This window comes from Mustela nivalis, assembly GCF_964662115.1.
Source record: "Mustela nivalis genome assembly, chromosome: 1".
NCBI classification, from domain to species: domain Eukaryota; kingdom Metazoa; phylum Chordata; class Mammalia; order Carnivora; family Mustelidae; genus Mustela; species Mustela nivalis.
This window is the reverse complement of record NC_139020.1, coordinates 142,643,342-142,658,987: the sequence shown is the minus strand read 5'-3', so window position 1 is coordinate 142,658,987 and position 15,646 is coordinate 142,643,342. Positions and strand designations below refer to the sequence as shown.

At 36.9% G+C, this 15,646-nt stretch overlaps 1 protein-coding gene across 1 annotated transcript in view; it reads right to left on the bottom strand.

Annotated features, from left to right (window-relative positions):
• The window catches only part of RBMS3 (RNA binding motif single stranded interacting protein 3), a gene marked incomplete at its 5' end in the record, with an annotated part of 521,563 nt that overhangs the window by 100,955 nt on the left and 404,962 nt on the right, over positions 1 to 15,646 (bottom strand). The window contains 2 exons of the mRNA XM_082723921.1: positions 6,291 to 6,341; positions 8,629 to 8,725. Coding sequence (XP_082580047.1) covers positions 6,291 to 6,341; positions 8,629 to 8,725 — 148 coding nt within the window. The remainder of the gene's footprint in view (positions 1 to 6,290; positions 6,342 to 8,628; positions 8,726 to 15,646) is intronic.

Here is a 15,646-nt window from a genome sequence, read left to right as displayed (position 1 = left end):
TGATCCTTGCTCTCAAGCAGAAAATTGGCAATCCTAAACACATAATACTAAATACTAAAGTTCTGCATGATAAACACCAAAACATTAAATTAAAAGCACACAGAAAATATCTAAATTGTCTATGACAATGTTAGCTGGCTAATTGCATCGTCTTTTAAAAATAGGGGATTGATACCCCGAAAGAGAAATGAGCAAAGCACATGAGCTTGGAGCTCCCAAGGGAAAAAAATTTAGTCAATAAACATGAAAAGCAACTCAACCTCTCTAGGACTCAGAGAAATACTAGTAAAACATCAGCAAAGTACTATTCACTATTTATCACATTAACAAAATATTTGAAACTTGAGAATGCCCAGTGTTAATTGAGGCCATGGAAAAATAGACACTCTCACTTGAAATGTAATTTGAGAATAATGTGTATCAAATCTTAAAACACACATACTTTTTCTACCAGCAATTTATCCTACAGATATTTTCTCACAAGTGTTCAATATTACAGTCTTGAGATTATGAGCAAGCACTAGAAGCAACTTAAAGAACTGTGGATAGAAAATTGGTTAAATGCCTTTTGGTGCATTTATATAATGGCATATTATGAAGTGGTTAAAAAAAATTGACATAGATCTACATGTGACTCATGCAATGACATCCAGTACATTCTTTTATTGGGAAAAAGTAAAGCAAGTTGCAATACAATACTTGTAGAATGATCTTGTATAGATGTTAAAAATACATACACATTTATATACAAATACATACAGACTTCATATGCATAAAAAACGGACTGGATGGTTACATAAAAATTTATTTACTAGGTTTATTTCTGGAGAGTAGAATTGGTAAGTGAAGGGGTCCTGAGTGAAAAGACCTTTATGCTCTATGCACTGATGAATTATGAGTCTTAAGTTTCATTGTTTAATGGTTATTTTTAGGTTGTTATTAAAAACTTACTTCTGAATTCTGAAGTTACATTAATGCTTTCATTAAATAATGAAAACCAGCATTTTTTTTAAATAGTAGTTAAGGTCTAAGAGACTTCCTATGGAAGGGTTTTGTTCATATTCACTTTATCCCAGTATTATATTTAAAAGGAGGTGATTTTTTTTTTAGATTTTATTTATTTATTTGAGAGAGATCACAAGTAGGCAGAGAGGCAGGCAGAAAGAGGAGGGGGGAGCAGGATCCCCGCCGAGCAGAGAGCCTGATGTGGGGCTCCATCCAAGGACCCTGAGATCATGACCTGAGCCCAAGACAGAGGCTTAACCCACTGAGCCAGGCAGGTGCCCCAGGAGGTGACTTTTTTTTTTTTTTTTAATTTTTGTTCACTTATTTGACAGAGAGAGACAGTGAGAGAGGGAACACAAGCAGGGGGAGTGGGAGAGGGACAAACAGATTCCCCGCTAAGCAGAGAACCTGGTGCAGGGCTCGATCCCAGGACCATGGGATCATGACATGAGCTGGAGGCAGATGCTTAATGACTGAGCCACCCAGGCACCCCTAAAAGAAGGTGATGTTCTCAAGAAGATGCTCCTCCTAAGGTTATTGTCACTCGTTTGAATTCTCTTCCAGTAGAAAGAGCATAAATGGGTTAGAGTCACTGACTTTTTGTTTTTGATATGTAGTTAAAACAAAGATTTGGCCTGTAGATATATGTTTACCAAGTTAACTCCTTTGATAGCCAAAGCATTTTGACTTTATTACTTTGGTAATGAAACTATGAGATTTGGGATTTTTGTTCAGCTGGAGTAAAAGGATTATATCTGAAAACCTTGCTTTCTAAATAGTATTCAAATAATTTCAATATTCTTTCCACTTTAGGTGATGTGCTTTTACAGAAAACACACCTATAAATTTGTAGGATACAACCTCTAAAACTGAGCCTTAGGTGTTGTCTGTTTGCTGATAAGGAATGACCAAATCAAATATTCTGGAGCTTTCCTGAACAGCCTTGTTGTAGACCAGGAGTTTATATTTACTCTTTAGCTATAAACTTAAAGCTTATTAATCATAAAAGTCATAATTTAGCCATGCATGAAAACAAACCATCCAATGATTCAATAGGGCATCTTGCATTTCTTAGGCTACTGTAATTAGATAACCAATTTGTAATTAAGTAAAAATGAAAGCTGACCTTTCTCCTTGAGATAATATAATGCTAACCATATGAAGAACAAAAGATTTATGATTCAAATGAGCCTAAATACAATTTAAGGGAATAGGACCATGCTTCTTCTTGGGAACTATCATCGCTTCACTTTGTCAGCACAGATTTAACAAAATATCCAATGTATTGCAACACATGAGTTTCAATTGTGCCTTCATATAAAATTCCAATGTAACATAATGCTATGCAGAGGAGATATTTGGTGCAATCCATCATCTATTAAAATTCTGTCAGTGTGATGGGGTATTTCAAAGTACAGTACAGAAGCCTGCACTGAGAAGTTGCACTGACAAAGTCAGCATTTTTACTTCCTCACAGCACAAAGTGAGTCTAAATTCGTGAGCTTTCTCTCCCCTGTGTCTGTTCAGGGAACAATGACATAGTGTGAACAGAAATGATCTTGCTGTCCTAAGTGGGGTCTGACAACTTTCCAGGGGACCCAATAAGGTCCCAGAGTCCACTAACTGACCGAGAACGGTTTTCTTGCACAGATACCAGGATGATCGTTATAACGCAGTCAGGGAGGTTTTATTCCCTCTCCCTTAAGAGTAAAAGTCCCTCAGGGTGCTTGGGTGGCTCAGTCAGTTAAGTGTAGGACTCTTGATTTCAGTTCAGGGTCCTGAGATGGAGTGTCATATGGGGCTCAGCACTGGGTGTGTAGCCTGCTTAGATTCTCTCTCTTTCTTCCTCTCCCTCTGCCCCTCCCCACCTTCTCTCCTTCTCAAAAGAAAGAAATAAAGTGGGAAAGAAAAAAGAAAGAAGGAAGGAAGGAAGGAAGGAAGGAAGGAAGGAAGGAAGGAAGGAAGGAAGGAAGAGTAAGGCCTCTCAGAAACTTTTTCTAAATCTACAAGAAAGTATAATACAACTCAACTTAGAAAATTAAATCTCTAAAGAAACAAACTTAAATGGCAAACGCTAACTTTATGCTTATTCTGTGTGTTCTCTTGTCCCCTGCTTACTTCTTGTCCTTCTTCGCATCATCTCATTTCTCTCCTGCTAATCACTACCTGTCTCCTCTCCCCACCCCCATGTTAACCATTCATCTACCCTGGTAAAGACTAGAGGCGCAGTGTTCTAATTTAACACCTCCTGGAAGTCTCTTCGGATACAAGCCTACTTGATACCTTGGAGTCCTTTGCATCAAGCCTGAAGGGCTTCTGACTCCAGTGCAGGGGTCAGTGTGAATTCACAGTAATGGGGGAGAAACATATTTATACTTGGAGCTTATATATGAGATTTTCTCAAAATGGCGGTAAAGAAAACATGAAAGAGGAGAACAGGTGTAAGCAAATCAGAATTATGGGCAATGTCTTTGAGATATGTAGATAGTGACACCTTGAATTTATTTGTAAAGTAGGTTCCAGTTACTAACATAAAGGAGGTATCCAATAGGCCTTTTTTTCCTGGCTTAGGTATTGAATGGTTTAGTAAGTAAAGGAAAAATGTACCAATCAATTTGTCTTATTATAGCCATAAGGAAGTCTCCAAAAACTCATTAGCAAAGTAAGTTAAATAAATAATATGAATGTGGTAGAAACTGGTGATTATTGCTTATTCTCAACTTTCTTCTATACCAACTCTCATTTTCTATAATTGGGCTAATCTCAAGTATAATGTTCAGTGTACTCATATAACTAAATAATAATAATAGTAATTTGCTGAGTGCTTGCTATTTGCCAGTCTCAATTTTAGGAGCTTTAATACCTTCTTTCCTTTAATGAGTAAAGTGCATAATTATTTAGGCATTAGTCAGCCTGCATTACAGAGGAGGAAACTGTGACTCAGAAAGTTTAATTGCCCAGAGTTCCATGACAGAGAAAGGTTTCCTATCTCAAAGAGCCTAACCAACTACTCAGGCTATTAATCATCATGTTACTCATTCATTCTTCTCAGACCCAGGTAGTTGTTTTATCTGCTTTACATTGCTTAAGTATTTTTGTATTTTATCATTTATTAGTTATTTTGTATTTATTAATCGTACAGTGATTACTTTAACTCCCATTTTGGTTATTTATGCAATATAGACAACTAGCGAGACTGTTACAGGGAAAAGATTGATGGCACAAACTCTGTTTCCATGACACTGTTTAGCCAATTCCTCCATGTTAAAGACAACAAAGTGGTGGGTGGCCCAGGCACTCCTTTTTCCAGGAATCTCCCCAGCCACAAATATTATATTTTAAACCGAGTAACCTAGACTCAAACATGATGCACTGTCTAGTCACGGGAAGTGATAAGATATCAGTGAGCAGTAGCCACAGCAAGGAATATCCGAGGTGATAAATTCACACACACACACAGACCCACACACAGCTCTTGCTGGAAGAACATGTATGAGAAATAATACACCCAAAAATGGGGCTGAAGCCATGCTGGAATGGAGGATAAGAGGAATAAAATTTTGCTAATGTCTTGAGTGACAGCTGAATTAAAGACACACGCAAACATCTTCCTTTCTGATCACAGTTCTAGAAATACTGGTAGTATCTTACATATTTTGACATCTGGGAGAATATTTGGATTTTGACAGATGTGCATTCCCTTTGGCCACAATGAGGTGATCCATCACCTCAGGTTTGAGGACTAAGTTAGTATTCGTACTCTGTAGATGAAGATACTATTTTTTTTATAAGGTAGTTGCTTCCTTCTAGAAAGTCTCCACTTTAGAACTTGGCCGAAATTCCCTTTCCCTGTGTTGGCTCAGACTGTGCTATATATTAGTCTGTTAGTCTGGAAGTGTATATTGTATTTTATCTCGTGAGTTGGATATGAAAGAGTAACCTGGATTCATTGTACGTTGGTATAATTTACAGAACTTAGACCAGGTGGACTCAGGAAGCCCCAAGGTGTGTAAATAAGAATAGAGGAATTTGAAAAATATGGTCTAAAGTTCTGCTATACTAAGCAATATATATTTTATTTTTTAATTAAAAAACAAACTCAACACACTAAGAGCAATGCAGAGTGTTCCTTATTTTTTTTTAAATTGACAAAGCTCAAATATAAAAAGGAGGTGCTATGATCCTTTGACTCCAAGAAATGATGTCTCTGAATTTAGTTCTGTGGTCTTTAATGTGTGATACTTTATTGATATTAAACTTTTAAATGGGCTAAAATGTATTATTGCTTTTTCTTTGTACAACTAATACATTCCATATTAAGAAGGAAAATATCAATAATAATGTATAGCATGTCATACTTTAAAAATTATTTTCACATATGCTCTCAATCCTTCCAATAGTCCCATTAATATAGTGACAGAAAAGGAAACAAAGGCACAGATGAAAGCATGTCCAGGAGAGTATGTCACAGACCTTGTCACATCACCTTCTGTCTAGTGCTCTACCTCCTACTTCCTCTATCTTATAATTCTACAGAGCTAGAAAACCTGGAAGACTTAGACAAAGATAAATGGAATAATTAGCCTTCAGTCTAGATTCTAATGAGATATGTACTATTTTCTCTTGGGATTTATATAATATCGTGCCACAAAATGGGAAATGTAGTAAGTAGAAAATAGAGTTTAAATATTTTTAGAAGAGATTTTTCCACTTAAGAAGAAGAGAATGGCTCTAATTAGTTAACCTAAAAAAAGTATCTAGCAACCTTGCTATATATACATATATATTTTTATCTATTAGTATGCAACTATCTAATGTCTCAAATATATTGCTTTGAGTCAATGCTTGGCCATAATACTGAAAACTACACCCAGAGCACATCAAACTGCATCCAAAGAGAACAGAGCATAACAGGAGAAGTAAAACAGGAAGACTTTCCCCCTATAAATGGATTTAATTGTCCAGAGTTCAGAATTCCTGCATGAAGTAGAAATTTCCCATTCATAACAAATGGTAGACATCAGCTTAGGAGGTTTACTGCTACTTCTTCCAAGGTTTGTTCTCTCTCTGTCTCATTTCTCATCTGTCTCATCTTTCTAATTCTGCCATCTATCTATTGTACATGCTTTTGTAGAATTTCAGGAACAGCTTTTCATCTGGAAAATATGGCTGCCTGAAAGAGGTATGGAATATAACAAAAGCTTTACCCCAAAGCTTCTATGCATTACAAAAGCTTGCACTTGGATAATAGAAATATTTAGCCTCAGGTGACTGAGAACACTTACTGTTGGTTGCATAACGTATGGCGGATGAGGCATCCATGAAGTACTCTGGACCTATGCATCAAACAGCATTTATTAGCACAAAGCAATCACAGAGAGAACTTGGTTCTTGCGTTCAGTGGAGTCACACTAGGTCATAAGAAAGTGGAGTCCATCTGACTGTACAGCTAATTAGAGCTCAGAACTAAGGATAGAAAGGAAGTTCTCAGATCTGATTAATTTGGTCCCTGAAATGCAGTAAAATATAAAGCAAATTCCTATATCACCAGTACTGGCTGCAGTGCCTGCATGGACCCAGGTCAGCCTTGGAGCATAATCTGAGCTTGGTGTCAGAGGCTAGAGTCTTAGGAAGCCTCAGGGACCTCCTACTTAGAGGTCAACTCCCAGGGATAGATGTAAGTCATGAAGAGTTGACAGCTGAGACTTCCTCTTTTTCTGTCATTCGTTCTAATTTAAAATTCTCAAGTGATCCCATCTTGGAAATAAGTCCAAGTGGTAAAAGCTGGGGAAAAATTAAAGAGATCAGTTGGAAATTTGGGGGGGAATGATTTGGGTTAAACCCAAGTTAAGCAAGCTTGTGATTTTTTTCTTTCGTGGTAATTGGTATGGCAAATAAAAATGAGAATTTGAGCCAACCAAATGTTTAGAAATGTGCCTTGTCAGCCAAATGAGAAAGTCAGCTTGTAAGGGCTGATTGTCACATAAAGAACCCTGAACACTTTATTTTCAATACGCTCACACTAACAAAATCGCCAATGCACTTTAGGTTCAAAAAAAAGAAAAAGAAAAAAGAAAGTGGTGAAAGGCGAGAATCAACAACAGAGGAAATTGCTCTGATTCTTTTTTGGAGAAAAAGGCGCTAGAGTTAAGTTCCACTTATGAGCCCTCCCAAGTGAAATCACTTTTCTGTGGATATGTTATTCATGTCACCAAAGTTCTCTACATGGGGGCTCATTGGGTGGTCTTGGCCGAAACACAGGCCAAGGTTTTTTTTTTTTTTTTTTTTTTTTATGGGTAAAAAAAAAAAAAACACACACAAAAAAACACAAAAACACACATTACAACCAGGCAGGCCTGCGGGAAGAACAAAAATGGAACAGCACCTGCACGTAGCCTCATGGGTCCCAAGAAAAGGCAATTAAGAAATCATTCACTCTGAGACCCTCAAATGCAATTCACATGAAAATCTATTCCATTTATCCACCAACATGTATCAAGAATGTAAGTGCAGAAAAAGAATGAAAATGATCTGCTTCAGAGGGGATCAGTTAGGAAAAAATGTATATAGTCTCAAGTTTGATGCTCTGACAGTTGGGACATCCTGAAATGAAGTATGCAATGGTTGAATAAGGTGAAACTTCACTGAATTAGTAGCAGGCAGCAACATTACAGTTTTACCCATCATAAAACATCCACCCCCACCATCTGCAAAATACAGAGAAACACATGCAAGCACGCACGTACACTCTCTCACTCTCTCTCTCTCCAAAGTTTTGAAAAGTGACACAAGGAACCCTCTATATGTAGCATCTATAGGCGCTGTCTAATTAGAATTAGAAGAATTGTCTGAAGAACAATAGGAGGTAAAGAGAAGCAGGGAGTAATAGCACATTCGATAACTCAAAGGAATAAGACGAGGAGTATTTTTTTGAGGGAGAAGTATGACTTCGTTAAATCCACCTGTGTACTTAGAATTAACTGGCTACATCATCTGCTTTAGGACACACACTGAATGTTGGCTTTTTTGTTTTGTTTTGTTTTGTTTTTCAACATGTGGAACCCGTGAGGTCTTTTCTGACCTCTTCGGGACTGAGAATGAAGTAAGAGCAGGAAATAGGAATAATGTTTTACCACTTTGAGAGTCCACCCTAATTCTTGGGAAAAATGATTTAACATCTGTCCATGTAGCTTTGCATGGACACACAGGACAACTGTGACAAAATGAGATGACAACGATAAAATATCTTGGAGTGAGTGAGGGGTATGCCAGATGTGTGCTTATAGAGAAGACACAGTAGGGAACATGACGATCCAAATCACCGACAACCAACAAAGTAAATTCTCAGTGGCAAGGAGGCTGCACTAATGTTGGCTGGAAAGGAGCATAATCATAAAAACTCAGCAGGAAGAATGAAGAGCACGGTGGACTTTCTTATTCCGTGAAATAGATGCAAACGAGCCCTTCAAAGTGTGGGCTAGAACTTGAGAATTATTTAATTAAGATGTGACTAATGTGTTTGAGGACAATTAACAAAAAAGTTCTACTGTGTCCCTTTTGCCTTGATATCATCTATTATTGGCCGGAAAGACCTCTCCTTGGGTGCAGGTAAATCGGACATACCTGGTATGTGGAGACAGGGGAAGCAGCAATGAATGGCGTGATAGATGTCTGTGGAATCATGCGGTTGGTTGCAATGCTGTACGGTGAGGAATAAAATCTGCAAACAGAACACAAAAAAAGAAGATTCATGAAGCTGCTGCATGCCTCGCTTCGAATCAAATGCTACCAAGCACCTCTGGGAAAGACAAAGTTCCACCCTCGTGTTTTTCCACCAACTGTGAACAGGAGCATCCAGGAGATTTATAGCATTTGATGCCACTAAGAGAAATAAATCGTTCTGAACAAAATGACAACTTTGAGTCATCTTATAAAATTGGCTGCACAAAATCTCTGATGTCGGGATGAGTGTAATAGTATGTTTAACCAACGGGGAGGAAAGCCATGGGCATTATTTTTTGTCATTGTTTTTCTTTCTTTCTTTCTTTCTTTCTTTCTTTCTTTCTTTCTTTCTTTCTTTCTTTTTTAAGGCAATGTTAAAGCTCTTTGAGGGAAAGGCAAAATGATAGCAACAAGCTTTATAAAGGTGGCCAATGTTATGTGTACACAAATTGCATTTGTCTCATCATTCAAGAGAATAGGGTCAGCTCCTAGAGAGTTCTATATAATTTGTGCTAGGAAGAAGTCCGTGGACTCATGTGAAAACTGAGCTAAATATTTTCTCCCTGAAAAGAGAAGATAGCAGACAATTTGTGATTTGTGTCCAGCTGAGGATAGGAATATTTTCTAGATTCAATCAGAGAGATATTGGAGTTCTGTGATGTACTCCTGTAGACTCTGAAAAGCACTGAGATTTTGAGTCTTTCAGGGCCCTTCATCGAACAATTATAAAATGATAGTGGGCAAGATCAGAGTTTCACAAATCAGGTCTTTCTACAGATCTTTCAAAGGGCAGCTTCTCAGTACTTAAATCAGTGACACAGCCATCTCTGCTCACACTTTACCTTATAGAGTTTACACATTACCTTACACTCAAATTCGTTAGTGGATTTTCAAGTCCTGTTTCTTCCTTCCTGTCTCATTGGTAAGTGAAAGGCCAGAGTGGCCAGCCACAGAATGGAAAAAAAAAAACAAAAAACAAAAAACAAGATGCTTTTGATGGATTACTTCACTGATGTGAGGATAGATTAGGAAAATGGGTTTTAGTGGCAACAAAATCATTATTTCACTTAGCTGTACTCTTAGCAAAAATCAACTGCTACTTTTTTTTTTTTTTTTTTATAATAGCATCACTGAGGTTGGAATTTCGGGGCCAAAAACTTCATCCCTCAGAGGTCACTGATATTTTGAACAGACAATCTCATGGATTACCCTTCTAAAGAAGCATTCTACAAGACTCCCCCTGAATGTAGGAGTTCTAGATTTCAAGGTTTCCAGGATTTAATGAGGAAATTCTTTAACCTTAGAGTCTATAAAAGCCTTCAAGCAAGGATTGGGAGACTATAGTCTTAAATTTACTTTATCTAGCTCTCAACAGGGATTGATTATAAAGTCACACTCTTTTCGTTAAAAAAAAAAAAAAAAAAAAAAAACCGCAGCTGCAAAAGTTACTCTGTTACATATTACATCCTTACTATCCATACCCATCAGACCTCTAAGTTTATAGTTGTGCAATTAAAAAAAAAATGATACTGACTGCATACATATTACAATGACAAAAGAAAGAGAAAGAAAGAAAGAAAGAAAGAAAGAAAGAAAGAAAGAAAGAAAAAGAAAGAAAGAAAAGAGACAGTCCTAGTGTTGCCAAAGATTCAGAAAAAGTGGGCTTCTCATTTGTTGCTGGTAGAAATGCAGAACGGTATAGTCATTTTGGAAAACAGGTTGCCAGTTTCTTATGAAGTTAAACACACACGTACTGTACAACTCAACAATCCTAGTGGTAGATATGAACTCAAGATAAATGAAGAAACCTTATATTTACACAAAATCTTAAAGCAAATGTTTATAGCAGCCTTATTGATTGGACTTGCCAAAATGGGGAAACAAGCCAAGCATCCTTCAACTAAATTGATAAACAAACTGTGGTACCTCCATTCAGTAGAACACTACTACGCCATAAGGAAATAACTACCAATACATTCAACATGATGAAACTTAAGTGAATTACACTAAATGAAGGAAGTCAGCTCAAAAGACTCTCTATTTTATAATTCCACTTATATCACAACATGAAAAATGCAAAACTATAAAGAAAGAAACTATACAGATCAGTAGAAGTCAAAGGCTGAGCTTGGGGGATGGAGTCAACTAAAGACACATGAGGGAATTTTGGGAAGTGATGTAGCTATTCTGTTTTGATTGTCTGGTGGTTCTATGTGTACTTGTCAGAACTCATAGACATGAACACTATAAAGAATGAATATATGCTCTATGTAATTTCTACCTAATAAACCTGACTTCCAAACAAAATCAATTACTGTGTAAGCAAATATACATCCTTCCACTTAAATATATATATATATATATATATATATATATATATATATATATATATAATTTACTATTTGTACCAAAGATAGGTAAGACTCTAAAACATTACGTAGACTCTCGGCTGAGCCACTTAAATTGTATCTTATCTGTACATTAATCAGCCTAAAATCTCCCAATGGCTCTTCATTGAAGTGAAAACAAAATTTGCATTTCTGGTATTGGTTAGCACAAACAGGCTACCGCCTACCTCTCTAGTATTTTCTCCTACCCCTCTAAATCAGCCAGCTAGGTTCCAGCCACACTGACCTTCTTTCGTCACATGATTCTGTCATTCTTACTTCTGTCTTGTGCCACTAAACTTATAATTCTCTCTACCTGCAATGCTTATTTCCACAAATCTCCCTAAGCCTACCTCTTTCTCATTATTGGTCTCACATCTCCTTTCTTCAGAGAGGTCTGTAGCTAAAGTAGCAACCACTATCTCCACCACCTTTGCTCTCTATTCCTCTCCTGTGATTTTTTTTTCCCCATCACTCCTACCACCATCTAAAGTAGTGATTTTTTAAAATTTCTTTATGCATGTTATAGAATAAATGTTCATGTTCCTCCAAAATGCACATGTTGAGTCCTTTCAATGTGTCTATATTTGGAGATGGAACCTCTCTGGAAGAAACTGATGAGGTCAACAGGCTGGGGCCCTGATCTGATGGGATTAGTGTCCTTATAAGAAGGGGCACTAGAGAACTTGCTCTCTGAAAGGCTGGGTGAGGACATAGTGAGAAGGCCAGGAACAGATCTTCACCAGAAATGAGTTAGCCAGTCCTTGATCTTAAACTTCGAGCCTCCAGAACTGTGAGAAACCTAATTTTATTGTTTAAAACCATCTAAAAAAATGCTATTTTGTTGTGGTGGTAGAGTTGACTAAACAGGAGACTACTGACTACCTTTTCTCTCTAGATGCCAGTTTTGACAAAGCTGAGGACACACTGGCCTTGTTGCCTAAAGTAGAGCCTAGGAAATAATAAATACTTAAGAACCATAGGTCAATTGGATGAATGAATGCAAAGAAGCTTAAGGAAATAAGTCGTGATTTCAGTATAGGATGGCCAATGCCAAGATTATGGGACCATAGAAGATGGGTTCCAAAACCAGTAGAAAGCTGATGGGTAAGAACCCAGAGAGGCCAACATTACATGTTAGTAAATGTTCAGTGGACGTTTCATCAATACTTGCTTTCTAAGCATGCGAAAGTATTAGCAACTAGGGAAGAGTCCTTTTCTACAAAAATCATGATTTTCACTTAAAAATCCCCCTTTAGATCTTAGCCTTGACAGATCTTATTTATGAAGAAGTGAACGAGATGACTTACTTGGGGCTTATAATGACCCCATTCCACCCACAGCTATTCCATAATCACCCCACAGTCTTTCTTATTCACCACGCTCTGGTGTTAGAGAAATCCAGTTTCAGCCTCTCCCACCAATGGAGTGAATCATGACTCTCACTTGAGCATGGCTGGTTTATTTTGTAAAATGTAGCAACTGAAGCATTAAAAGTGAAGGCAATGAGGACTGGATTGACAGGCAGAGTTTACAGGGAATTTTATGGGGAAAACAGGGAGAAGAAACATAAAGAAATCAGCCAATTAAACTGATACTTACAAAGGGAGCCCTTGGGGGAAAATTTAATGCATTTTTTTAATTTGCTCTAATCCTATACGGCACACAAGAGTGATATTTCTTCTTTGCCAGCAAGTTCCAAAACTGCCACTCAAGTCAGAGAGTTATTTAGAATGGAAAATGTACTGGGAAGAAGAGACTCTTCTAATTCTCATATTCTGAAATAAGCTCTTCCCAAGTTCAAACATAAACTGGATGAATTGACAGGACACCCTCCTTAAACCATGAAAAGAAAAATTGCTATTGCATCACAGACTTAGAGGTACCATATCTAAAGAAAATGTATCAGGCCAGGCTTTATAAGAGAAAATTATAGAATGAGTTTCCCAATCTTTCCACTTCTTCTCAGTCCCTGCCATGTAACTGTTAGGGTTTAGAAACACTCCCACATGATCATGATGTTAAAAAAAGGAGAGACCATCCAAATGGATGCTTTAGGCATAGGCATTACTGGGGAACAGGAAAAATAAAACTGAAACATTTTAGCCATAATAACAAAGCTAAGGTAATTCTAAATATGTGACTTTATGTTTTTATATCATAATATATGGATTATGCCTTGAAAATGTTTTTATAGAAAACTGGGAATGAATTCTTAAATCATTTTCCTGGGAATAGTTTACCCTTTTAAGACACACACACACACACACACACACACACATACCCCACACACATTTGTTTTTTTTCTAAAATGCTCATAACATTTATGTGCATGGTAAGTGTTTCTTTTATACTCTCTGTCCAGTGGTACTAAACTAGAAGTGATTTTGTTTGTTGGAGAACATTTGGTGGCAGGATCTGGAGACATTTTTGGTTGTCACAAGTGTGTGGGTGGGTCGTTACTGCTATCCAGTGGATAGAGGTCTGAGATTTTGCTAAACATTCTACAATGCACAGGACAGCTCCCACACAAAAAATGATCTGGTCCAAAATGCAGTGTTGAGGATGAGAAAACTTGCCTTAGGAATATGAACTAGTTGCTTCTGGAGTGATTTCATTTGAACAAAATACCAAATGCTACAGTGGCTAAGAGAGTTAACGAAGCATGATCTATCTATAGAATTCTAAGCTGGCCTTTGAAAAAGTTATTATTTTTAAGGAATGCAAAGAGTTACTTGGTTCTCTGGCACTTAAAGCAAGTGGGCTCCAGAAGTTCAGAATATGCAAGTTGAAGTCACTAATAGGACATGATTTCGCCTGCAGGAAATTCATCTTCAGAGGATTTGGCCATCAGTAGTAATATGGTGAAATCTTATTTCACTGACAATAAAAATAACATGAATATATCAATAACCGCAGGGTAGAATGTTTTTTACTGAAGAAAACCACACAAAATTCTATTTGCACACTGAAATCAACAGCACTGGCTCCTCTTTCATGTCCACAGGCAATATTGTTAGAGTCAGAACCACGAACACTATCCTCAGGGTAACACTATAGCACAAGATTAATAAGTTATTGGTCGTTTTTATTGTAATACCACTGTATCCTTCACATTAGATTCCATTCCTAGTGTAATAAGATAAGGTTTCTGTATCACTTAATATCAAGTTCCCATATACAACAGCTGGCAAACCAGTGCTATAGAAAACATTTTTTTTTCATGTCACTCCCAAGAAAATGCATTTTATTCAAATAAAACAATCCAAGAGGCTTTTACACAGGAGCTCTTGCTGAAAAGGACACTGGAAAGATGAGATTTTGAATATGGGGAGTGATTATTTCCCACCTCCCACACTCATATTTGAAAGTGATGGAATTTCATATTGGACTGCTAAAAAAGCAATAGGGGAATTGTAATAACAAACTGTAGACTTACGCCAGACAGTTCTGAAAAAAGAAGAGGCAATTTTTATTCTTGTAAGTTAGCCTAGAGTAAAAAGTACTAAGGTTTCATTTTTCCATTGTGATCCAGACACTTCTTCACTATAAACTTCAAAGCCTTAGATCGATGTGACATTGAACTAATTTTTTTGAAAACAATAATTTGGATAGATTCAGGCAGACGACAGAACTGACATTTTCTACCATCTAAGTTCAAACAGGATAGATTCCCGATGGTTGGTAGTTATAAATACTTGTTCTTCGTTAGCTAAAGTTGAGCTCAATTTGGGAGTATTTATTTCAATTTCATGTTGCTGTATTAATGCAGAGGTTATGGAATTCAGAATATATTTAACCCTTGACACAATTTAAGCTACTAGCCACAACCCAGCCACATACTCAGAAAGCCCTGGGGTTTACTACACTTATGGGAAACCAAAGGGTCATAAAATATGTTCTTTAGCTATGATGTGGGTCATTTCTAAGAGGAAATGTTCATGTCAGTGCTCCATCGAGAAGCCTGCTGAATCCCTCATTAGAACACAAATGCCTCTTTTTTGTGGTCCTATGATATTAATTTTCTTTACTTTTCTTTTCAAAAAGAATATAAAAACATAAATAGTGAAAAATAGTGAAAAATAAGTCTCCCCTTTTTCCCTACTTTGCAGAGAACTACTGTCATCATTTCTTTTATATTCTTTCAGGAAGATTTTATACAAATAAAAGTTAATATAGATCTCGTAGTACTTTGTGTTTCTACCACAATATTATTTGCACTGTATCTCATATTGGAATTGCGTGCATGTTCATTGTCTCCAATATAATATAAAATTTTTCCTTTTCAAATATGCATCACCAAAATGATTTTAAACAGTGCAATAGAGACAGATATTCAAAAGAAAAAAAATGTTGAATTGAACTCAGTGAGCATTAAGCAATGTTTAAGAATATTAACTGGATTAGAGTGAGTTACAACTGTATCTTTGGATACTGATTATTCTATGCAAAATGAGACCAGTTTCTTTCCTGGAGCAATAAACATGTCTCACTCTGTTAGGTTACTGCTGCCTGCCTGAATTAGGGTGCCT